This window comes from Scyliorhinus torazame, chromosome 13 (genome assembly GCF_047496885.1).
Source record: "Scyliorhinus torazame isolate Kashiwa2021f chromosome 13, sScyTor2.1, whole genome shotgun sequence".
In the NCBI taxonomy this organism is placed as follows: Eukaryota; Metazoa; Chordata; class Chondrichthyes; order Carcharhiniformes; family Scyliorhinidae; genus Scyliorhinus; species Scyliorhinus torazame.
Window position 1 is genome coordinate 176,526,960 of NC_092719.1, and position 11,443 is coordinate 176,538,402.

Here is an 11,443-nt window from a genome sequence, read left to right on the forward strand (position 1 = left end):
CACTGGTAAGAGCAATGGATTAATTTGAACGTTGTTTTTAAACAGGACATGAAAATATGGCCAATAATGATCTGGGATATAAGACAGTAAGAAATGATTAAGGGCGGAAGAGAATTAAAGAAGAATAGGGTCATGTTTCAAATGTCAAGAGGGGGTGTTGAGGAAAATGCAAAGATGTCATTTGAAACATGAAGATCTGATGGAAAAAAACAAGAAACATGAGAAAAAGCAAAGTAACAGAAAAGATCCCATAAAAGTAAATGTAATGAAATGCTAAAATGAAATAGCAGAAGGCGCTCGAAGGGTTAACTGCAGACAAAGGTTCTTTAGAAAGCAGACAGCCATTATCACACAGGCCTTGAGATAAGGAAGCAGTTCATGCTGCAACTTAATACCTTTAGTTCAAGAAACTCTTATAAAAAATTAAGTTTTAGGTTAAATAAAGAGAATGAGTTTTATACCCTTTAATAGAAGTTAATTAGTTTAGCAAGTAATTGATTGGAATTGTCAGAATCTTAATTTTGAATAATTTGAAACATTTAAGAGTACAAGAAAATACAATACTTTCAAAAGATAAGGGAATGAAAGACTGGAATGCCCCAGAATAATTACCAAGGAAACCTCCCTTCCAGTAAGCTGGCAGACCAAGGTCAGGTTAACACAAAGGCCCTCTCATGATATTATGAGGACTTGATGTGGAATCACATGGACAGAAAAAGTATTGCGATCAGGAGCAGAAGAAAATACTTTAGAATAATGTCATGTAATCAGCAAAGCTGTTTTAAAGGTGACATATATCCTAGATCGCCCCCAGCCAGGCACTCACTCTCAGCCTGCAGGGTAATTTCGGTACATGGGACTGACAGGAGACGAAAGCCGAGCAGAACCGTAGAATAACCGGGAGGAGACCAACAGATAAAGAAGAGAGATTGTCGAGGAGGCCCAGGAAGGTCTGATCAACCGACCAGGAGAATCCAGAAGCAAGATCTTTTTACTTTTCTGTAAAGACAGTGATTTTATCTTTTAAAAGAAAAAGAAAATAGCTTAAAGTTTAAACCTGAAACAGTGGTTTATTACAAAAGTCTACTTTACTTACCTAGCAATGCGGGACCCAGGATCGATGCTACTAAGTGGTAAGTAGATAAAATTCTTCTATGAAGATATGGGTTATCCCACTAGTTTGACCCGAATAGCACCCACAAAAGTCTGCGTAGGAGTCAGGGAGTGAGAATCCCTGTCCACCATTTAGAATCTCTTGACCATTGTTTGGTAAAGGGGAAACCTAAGAATTCTAAGAATAGTGGTGAGGTTTAAATACACCCCTCCCCTCCACTGACCGCAACGTGTACTTTCTTAACATCGTTGACGAGTACTCCCGTTTTCCCTTTGTCGTTCCATGTCCAGACATGACCGCGGCCACTGTCATTAAGGCCCTGCACAGCATCTTCACCCTGTTCGGTTTCCCCACTTACGTCCACAGTGACCGGGGCTCCTCGCTTATGAGCGACGAGCTGCGTCAGTACCTGCTCGGTAAGGGCATTGCCTCGAGCAGGACTACCAGCTACAACCCCCGGGGAAACGGACAGGTCGAGAGAGAGAACGCGACGGTATGGAAGGCCGTCCTTCTGGCCCTACGGTCTAGAAGTCTCCCGGTTTCCCGCTGGCAGGAGGTCCTCCCCGACGCGCTCCACTCCATTCGGTCGCTCCTCCGCACAGCCACGAACGAGACCCCACACGACCGTCTATTTGTCTTCCCCCAGGAAGTCCATCCCCGGGGTCTCACTTCCATCCTGGCTGACAACACCGGGGCCTGTCCTCCTCCGGAAGCACGTGAGGAGCAATAAGTCCGACTCCCTGGTAGAGAGGGTCCAGCTCCTACATGCCAACCCTCAGTATGCCTACGTGGCGCACCGCGACGGACGACAGGATACAGTCTTCTTCCGGGATCTGGCACCCGCCGGTTCCCCAGTGACCATCACCAACGCCCCCCCCCCCCCCCCCACCGCCTATCACCACCAACCGAAACTCTCACGGCAGGCTACCAGCTGCCCCCCTAGGGATCCTGAACACCGCCCCCGCCCCTACATGGCCTACACCCTCCCTTCCCCCATCGCTGACACACTGTGATGAAGCTCCAGATGACACGCTCCCGGAGACAACGAGTCCGACACCCGTGCCCACAGCGAAGCCGGAGCTGAGGCGATCACAGAGAACGATTAAGGCTCCAGACAGACTCGATATGTGAGTGCACTTCACCCCCACTGGATTTCAATTTTTAACAGGGGGTGAATGTGGTGAACGTATTGCTAATGTAATTCACCACTGTATTGTATTGTATTATGTTGATGCCCCTGTGGGCTCCGCCTGTGGCTCCGCCCATTTGGGGGTGGTATATAAACCTGCAGCCTGGAGGCAGCACTCAGTACAGAGCAGTCGCAGGCAGGCACAGATCTAGCTTATTAAAACCACTGTTCACTTCTACTAATTGTCTTGTGTGAATTGATGGTCGCATCAAACGGGATTTAAGGTGGAGGAGAAACGTTAAAATCTAAAGTTGCCGAGCTCAATGTTGAGTCTCGAGGGCTGCAATGTGTCCAACCAGAAGATTAGATGCTATTCCTCAAGCTTGCCCTGGGCTTCATTGGAGTTTTAACAGCTTCCTATATTCTTGTTTAGATTCCAGCATCCACAGTATTTTGCTCATTTTTGTAACCATGTACATTTAAGCCTTATTAACATATAACGTATTGTGCTGTATGTTCATCTGTACCCTATCATTTCAGCTTTAACACACCAATTATCTCTATGCACTTAAAGTATGTAATTCTGGAACTTTGTAATTTCTGCAAGGCTACAACTCTATACTCTTACTATTTTTAATTAACTTGTACAAAGCATTGGCAGATACGACAAAAACATATACCAGCAAAGCACATTCTCACAGCCAAAACACACTGATAAGAACCTGTTTTAATGAGCTTTCTGCAGGACATACAAGATTGATACCTACACATTAATTAGGAATTTGGGACAATGAGTCAAATCATTGAGCATTATTGACATCATACCCTTTCTTATCTCAAACAAACAGACACCAAAACTACCTTAAGGCCCCGTTATCTCAGTGGAAAGTCATAAAATTTAATGAAATAGCAGAAAAAGCTATAATGAGAGACACAATCCGATGAGTAATTAACACATTGGGGGGCCAATCAGGAGTCAACAGGAAATGACATCATAGAATACCATTCCCCCCCCCCCCCTCCCCTCCCAAGAAACCAATAAGAAATTGATTGTGCACCATCTAAACCAATCAGGGGCTGATTATGCACTGCCCAAGCCAATCTGAATTCAAAAACCTGATTGATCATGCATATGGTGTTGGAAAGAGTTCAAATTGCCAGCTTTGAGTTGCCAGGCATGTGCTTAATTTTAAACTCAAAACAACAGTCAGCTTTCCAGCTGGGGTAGAAGACCCCAGAACTAACCGAGAGAAACAGAAGACCACGTGTCACTTCATGCCCCAAGCTGAATCAGGAAGCAAGAATCCTGGGGAACCAGTCATGTTGCTTCCTAAGTATCCCTTTCGTTGCTTAATAAATGTTCCTGGAGTTAAATCATTAGATTGTCTCCTATTACCTGAATTGTTAAATTCTCATAAAAGAAATTAATACCCAGTGAGTGCAGACTCATGGATTTGGAGGTTAAACAACCCCCAAAAAACTTAGTGTGACTCTAACAATGTTCCCCGATTCCCTTTTGCGAGAGCTGCTTAATGCTACACTTGGGGTGTGATTCTCTGGAATTAAATTGGGGTTTTTAGGGAGTTCCCTGCCAGTATTCAATGACATGTAGTCACTTTTTTGGGGCCCTGGGGAGTTCTCACTGGTTTAGCCCACATTTAGAATTATTTTCAGCTCTGGGGAGCTGAACTCCAAGATCAGGCCGCCATTTTGAAAGGGTGCCCTGATCTCCAAGTGACCTTGTAGGACCCCACCCATGGGAAATGTCACCTGTCACACACATGGGCACTAACCCACACCCCTGAAGTGAGGACACTCCGCTATGGCCCCCCCCAACCTCTTTGGGCCCCCACCTATCACCCCCCCCTTCCAACCTCCCGGAAGCCCCTACTTACCTGCCCTGAACACCCCCACCTTGCAAATCAACCCCTCCCTCCCGCCTCCTTTCATGGGCATAGTCCCCCTTGGGCCTGGACCCTTGGCAGTGCCACCCAGCACCTTGACAGTCCCAGGGTGGTAGTGCCAAGATGCCAGCTGGGCAGCGCCAAGGTGTCTGCATTCCAAGGGGAGGGCCAGGGAGACACCCGGAACAGACCCTGACCACCTTGGGTCTCCCAAAGGCCAGGGAGACTCCCCAGGTGCAGTTCTGCCTGGTCCACGTTCTTGTGGACCAGCACTGGACAACGGCCAACTGCAGCCTCGCTGGGGAGGCCGGAGAATCGACTGTACTGTAATAACGTGGTTAGAGGGGTATGGCTAGTTCGCAAGCAAGGGCTTCAGTGCTTTTTCCTTGATTCGAAGATCACTAACGTTTGCCATGCTGCACCAAGACTTTCGTGTGCAAATCTACATCAGTGGATTAAGTCATAAAACGTACACAAGCTATGGTTTTACATGACTGATGTCAATGGAAGCTGAGGGGTTCTGAGGCAAACGTATCTTGGAAATCATGAAAATGATCCTGGAAAGTTCATGTTTAGGTGTACATGGGTTACTGTAGAAGCCAGGTATTTCTAATACACCTAATATAGGTAAAAGATAGCTGTTTAAGCATAAATATTAAGCCCTAGTTTTAAATACCCACTTTAAATTCACTTATAACCTCAGGTTATCTCTGAACTTACAGAGACACAAAACAGCATGAAACAGCATAATTCCATCATAGATTAAAACAGCACAGTTGCAAGACAGTTTGACACTATACTTGTGCTGTCAGATCAAGGACAGAGCTACACCATAGCAACGCCACCGTAATATGAAGGCACCATTGTTCACAATGCAGATAACAGCTAAGTCAGCAGAAGACCAGTTTAAGCTGATAAAGATAATAGCACAGAATCGCATTCCATAACATGGACAAGTATTCAGACATGAAACAATTAAAACTAATGTTGCGCATTGAAGATGGACGGCTTGCCGTCAGATCAAATGTGTTTAAGTCTAACCCAAACCAATTAGGATTATATTGGGGTGTGATTAGATGACTTAAGACAGATATGAAAGGGTATAACTGAACAAGTTTCGACCTGCCATTTAGTGTGTTTTTTGTGTGTTTTTGGTGTTTTAGTTTAGTTTTAGATTAGTTTTTGATTAGCTCTCTCTCGCTCTCTCTTTTTCATATTTCATTTTCAGACTTTGACTTTTAAAAGTTATTGTTGAGCTGTTTGCCTAAGCAAGAAGATAATGTCTGTGATTCTTTTAAAAGCTTCAAATTGTCTACGAATTGCCTTTTAAATGACATTCAAATTATAATCAATAGAAGACGAATAAAACAATTCCTATTGGCACCTGAGAAGTTTTAACTTAAATTTCTACTGAGTTCCAGTAATCGCAAAGTGCTGCTGGTAACCGAATGGTAGAAATCCTTCAACTGGTGTAGTCGGCAACAGGGGAGGAGTAGATACGACCTTCGGAGGAGGCCCAGACGATGACGGAAGCTTCAGGAATTATCGGTGGAGGCCCGGAAGACAGTCGGAACCCACGGCTAGACTAGGGTAAGAAATATCTTTTTCACCCATTAAAAGTCTTAAAGCCACATCAATCAGTGCTTTGGCCCCTGAAAAGGACTTGTTTTATAGACTGTGTTAAATCAATCTGGTGCCGGTCGTTGACACTAAAATTAAACGGGACTGAAAAAATAGTCACGGTAGTATACATAGATACACAAAAGGAGTTGACGACTAGAAAATGGGGTGTATGGCTGAGTTTATAGTGGACATGACTCCTAAAATAGATTCAGAACCTTCAAATGGTAGAGAACTACTTCCCACAAAGTGTAAGGGAGGTCACGCTGTACCGGATGTCTCTATTGACGATATATTGGATGATCTTGGATCTTTTATTTGTAGACAATTTGGACTGTCTGAAGTTGCCACAAAAATTGAATCAAAATATGATATCCCCAAAGGACAGTGGTCCCTTGATAATATCAAGAAGGCATGGGGTAAAACCACACGGTTAAACGGTGGAAGATGTATGAAATGGTCTTTTTCAGTAATGGCACAGCTCCAAAAACATCAAGAGACAATTGCAAAAACTAAATTTGATCATGAGCTTCAGTCCACTAAAGACCAACTAGTGTTGGGAATTTGTACTAGATATTGTATAAGCTAGATATAGTGAAATAATAAAGCAGAGTTAGGTGAGTAGTGAAATGGATGTGTGACCTATGTAACCTGATGTAATTTAGAGTAACCCTGTGTGAACTAACATAATCAAACATAGAATAGACAACCTAATGTAATCAAGTATAGTTGATATGATTAAAGCAGAAGACCCAGAAAAGTAGCTTAGCAATTACTAATTAACAAAAGCAAATAATGGTCACTTGGGAAAACAGTGAATACTGCTTAGTGGCTCAATTTAGTAGTTAACCATAATAAACACGAGAAAATAAAGTAAGCAGATGTTTCCTACACATTCGGCCTAAGTCAGCTAAACCACGATTGTTGCACAAGCAGAGAAGTGCAGATAAGGGCAAGAGTTATAACCACCATGGTTTAAGAGACAAAGAGAGGAAAAAGGAAGCGACCAATCTTGAATAAGACAGATAAAAGTCAACTAAAAACAATGGTGGCCAAAGCAAGGTCCGGCTGTAAAGTAAGATAAGAAAGATAAGAACCTTGAGATACGGAGCTGAAATGTACATAAAAAGACTGTAAGCCTGAGGGCTCATCGGATTGTTCCGGACATCCCGATTTTATTCTCTTGTGCTAGGTGAATAAAGTCCACTGCTTGGAAGATCGCTGTTCAGACTCTCTGTTTTAATCGGTATACACGAATTGTCGTCCTGGGGAACCACGACAAAATTGGCGCTGCGAGCAGGGTTGGAGAGAGATCGCCCAGAAAAGCATCTGGAAGGAGTGGCGGAGACGGAGGTCCGACCGGGGCTGGACATCCCAAAGCCGGCATTCTGACAGCAAGGTGAGCAAATTTGTATTGCATGTAAATCCTTGTTGTCGGAAAAGGGATCTCGAGGCCCGGCGCACCCGGCTCTCTACTGGTCCTGGATCTCCCCAACCCAAAAGATATCCTGCAAAGGTAAAACTAAATTGTGTAAAATATTTTGAGAGACTGAGCCTGATCTGAAGAGTGGAGCTTTGCATGCAAAAGCGCGCTGAGAATACTGTATTGTCTGTGAATGGGTAAAAAGTGAGACGGGAAAAAGACCGAACGCTAAAGTAATGCAATTAGGTTAAGTCAAGCGGTTTGGAGCGGGTTTTTCAGGTCACGACTTGCCCAGAAGAGAGTAAGTGTGGGAAAATCTGCCAGTCCAAACCTACCCAGGACCTCGGGTAAGGGACGTCAACCGAGAGGGAGAGAGATCAGTGAGAGATCGCTCTCTGACCTAATACGGTAGTTAAAAGCACAGAAGTGGAATCAAACCCAGAGAAGGGGATTAGCGGCTAGAAGAGAGAGGGTAAAAGACCAATTTGAACAAAACTGGTCTGCGGTAGCGGCGTGGAGGACAGAAATAAGAGGGAGAATTGGAATACAGGTAGGGTAATAACTAACAACTTGGGAAAATTACACTGACAAAACCACCTAGTGGCGAGATTGGTACAACAGGTTGAGAAGAAAAGTCAGGGGATTAAAAATTAACAAAAACGGAAGCCACCCTGGATTGGGACAAGATTACACATATAACTAATTTAGAAGAGATAAAAAATGAGTGGCCGTATGTAGACTGGGAAGGAATAGCCGACAGGAATTGGATAGACGAGATAAAATTGGAAACTCTAGAGAAATTAATAAAGGAATCTGACCGATACAGGGTTTCTGTACACATAGACGAACAGGTGAGGACCTACTACCCTATAGCCCGGGAGAGGAAGATAGTGCCGGGACAGGGGACTACGGGGAAGTGGATATCGGAACCCCGGTTAGAGTTACAAATATTGACAAAGGAAACCCAAGAGAAAGGTAAACAGGGGACTGAACACGGGAAAATAATACAGCAAGTAATAATCACTGTGATACCTAACTCTGACAAATTGAGTGATAAAAATTGTGACAGTAGCCCAAAAAGACGAATAATGGAACACAAAGTTAAAACACCAGTGGAGATATTAGGGGATAAGTTCCCAGCCCTTAGGGGAGATATAGAACACGTTTCTAGAAAGTGGGCCAAAAGAACAAGTAAGACCAATACACAGTGGCCGGAGGAAGGCACATGGGACGTAGAGAGGTGTGGGAACCAGAAGGGGATGATAAAGAACTATAAAATTAAGGATAGGTCGAGCAAAAGAAGGGAGAAGCGAGAAAAGGAGTTAGAGATACTAGCACTATTTGAACGGGAGGGGAAAGAGAAAAGAAGGGCATGGAGGGGAGATAGGAGGCAGATGCCAGTGCAACTTCAGGAAAAAGCAGAATTGGAAGATCCAAACGAAGCCCCGCCCCCATACTTAGGGGAACAGAGCTCCAAGGGACTGTACCCAGTTATATCAGGTACAATGAATTTTGAGGGAGAATATAACATGGAACCAATGACGAAGGAGGAATGGGTACAAAGGGAGAGAGAAAAGAAACAAGGTATGGAAGAAGCGGCTAGGAAAGCAGAAGAGGATTTGGATGGGCTGAGTCAAAGAAGAAAGGAATTGGAGGAAGAAGTAAATGTGGTAGAACTTTTGGAATGGGCAAAGGAGACAATGAAAGTGGATAAGGAACGAGAAAGGAAAGGGAAGAATGTTAGAAAAGTATGTGAGTGGGGAACAGAGGAAGATCTCTCCGAGTGTGGGAGTGAGACGTCACAGGGAAAAATAGAAGGAAAGAGAGTAGGATGGAACAGAGAGGAAAAAGAAAGAGAGGAGATATGCTGGGAAGTACCCGGAGGGGCAAATAGACGAAGATTGGAAAAGCCATGGATGTGGAAGCACCCAGAGAGGTACCCGGAGAAAAATAGAATAAAGGGAAAGATGGAAGAAGAGACAGAAGCAAGTAGTGAAGACGAAGGGGGACAATCAGTGTTAGGGGGACGAAGAAAATCAATGCGGAAAAAACACAAACCTGTGAAGTTTCCAGCTGAGGATAGGAGAGAAAAAAGCGTGCTCCCGGTGATTCTGAAGGGTGGCAGACTGCAGTATATCCCTTGGTCAGGACAGGATCTGCCTAGTTTAATTAATGAATTACCCAATATTTTGGATGGAGCTGGAAGGTGGATTGGACAGTTGGAGGCAGGAATGATGGGGAAAAGGATGGCACTGGGCGACGTCAAAGCTCTCTTGACAAAGGTGCTAGGAATGGACCAAATGGCGGAAGTAATGAGACGTGCAGGCATCCCGATGGCAGCCTATGACCCAGAGGTAGATGGGACACTCATGGACCCGTATCGCCAAGACATATGGCAGGCACTGCGGGATACATACCCCAACCGAATGGATGTAAAAACCCTAAGGGGGGAGCCATTGGGTGAGGAGGAGAATGCGGCTGTGTATGTGGAAAAACAATTAAGAAGATGGAGGAGGGACACGGAAAGGGACATTCTAACAGACCCACTGACCAACGCCATGTTCCGGGCTACAATACTGGAGGGCTTGCCAGTCCCAGCTAAAACAAGACTGGAGGAGGTAGTGGGCTTGGACTCAAAAAGCTACCGAGAGTTTGTAGATTATGTTGCCCATGCAGTAGAAAGACATCGCAAAGATGAAAAAAATGCAGACAAACAGCTGAAGGAGATACAACGTAAACTCCTTCAGGCGCAGTTGGAGGAGATCAAAAACAAGGATAAGATAAAGGCGAAAGAGGATCTCGCACCCAGAAAAATAGCTCCGATGATGGTGGAGCAAAAGTCAGAGGAAAAACCTGCACCAATAATATTAGGGGGGAGCGGAGATGGAGGCCAACCCATCATAACCTATAACATTTCTGCCTTCCCGCTGTCCATGAACCCAGAAGCCTATGGCCTAAATTATCAAAACCCATACGCCCTGCAAAGTCAAACTGACTGGAATAGAAATGGGAAAGGACAGGGAGGTGGTAGGCCACCCTATCAGAATCAGAGAGGACAGGTACAGGTTAATCATCAGACTCCGAGACAGGGACCACTGCCCGGCCCTCCAGGTGTGTGTTGGGGGTGCGGGGAGGCAGGGCACATAAAAAGGAATTGCCTGCGGAATTCCCACAGGCAGGGAGAAAACCAGCAGCAGACAAGCCAGCAAATGATCCAAGTGTCACCAAACAGCATCCCGATGTTTCAAGGGCCGGCAAACCATCAGAATTCCCCATAGGGAGGCCCAGAGAACCCCAAAATGGTAGGACAGTACGTACAAATAACAGAAACCGCAGAACAGGAACCTATAGTTAACGTTAGAGTAGGAGGAATCGAGGTCCCCATGATGATAGACACCGGCGCCACATGTACGTGCATACAAACGAAATATGCGGATCACTTACCATTGTCAAACCAGTTTATAAAAACTGTGGGGTTCTCGGGGAAAGTAACATTAGCTCGAATAACGACGCCGGTGCCTGTTACCATTGGAAGCAAGACTACCCATGTACCTGTTTTAATATGTGATAAAACTCCTTTAAATCTATTAGGAAGGGATGCAATCCTAGGTCTAGGACTAAAATTAGAATGCACAGAACAAGGAATTGATTTGATGGGAATGTATCCACTTGAGATCCCAGGAAAGGAAAGGGTTAATGTATATTGGTTGGGAGATATAGAGGAACAAGTTAGAGAAGAAATATGGGAAGTTTGGGGAAAACTTATAGACGCCAGGATACCACAAGCCAAATGGCCAAGAACAGAATTACACAGTACAATGATATTTGATGAGAAGCAGGAACCTGAGATACAGGAAATATGGGAAAGGGAGGCGGGACAAGAACAGGAAATAAAGTCAGGAAGTATTTTAATTGGACTAGAGGGAGCGGCCCTCACAATCATTAAGAATGAATGGGTTGACAAATGGTTCTCTATACCTGGAGCGGAGCCACATGTTACATTGAAAGTGAATCCGGGATATAGATCAAAAGACCTAGGACCAATGGTGTTGAGAGCACAAGACTTAGAATTTGTTCAGACAGACACTGTAGATATTTGGACGTCCAGAGATGGACAAATGATGAAGATAATTTTGGATGTTAAGATGCTTGGGAAACCAAAGCAAATAACAATAGGAGTGCAAATTGAGAAACAGGAACTGGAATGGAGAGAGAGTTTAGAGCAGGATTTGAACTCCCTCCCGCAGGAGTTG

At 44.6% G+C, this 11,443-nt stretch overlaps 1 protein-coding gene across 3 annotated transcripts; it reads left to right on the top strand.

Moving 5' to 3' along the window:
* The first annotated feature begins 221 nt into the window (after positions 1-221).
* Positions 222-10,468, top strand: LOC140388389 (uncharacterized). Of its 3 annotated transcripts, none has more exons than XM_072472478.1 (3): positions 222-1,133; positions 5,503-5,737; positions 6,960-10,468. In XM_072472478.1, the coding sequence occupies exon 3, from the start codon at positions 8,279-8,281 to the stop codon at positions 10,466-10,468; it is 2,190 nt and encodes a 729-aa protein (XP_072328579.1). In that variant the 5' UTR covers positions 222-1,133; positions 5,503-5,737; positions 6,960-8,278. The 3 variants fall into 3 exon arrangements, with proteins under 3 accessions (XP_072328579.1, XP_072328580.1, XP_072328578.1); XM_072472479.1 differs by having other exon boundaries at positions 5,569-5,737; XM_072472477.1 differs by lacking the exon at positions 222-1,133 and having other exon boundaries at positions 4,543-5,737.
* The last annotated feature ends 975 nt before the right edge of the window (positions 10,469-11,443 follow it).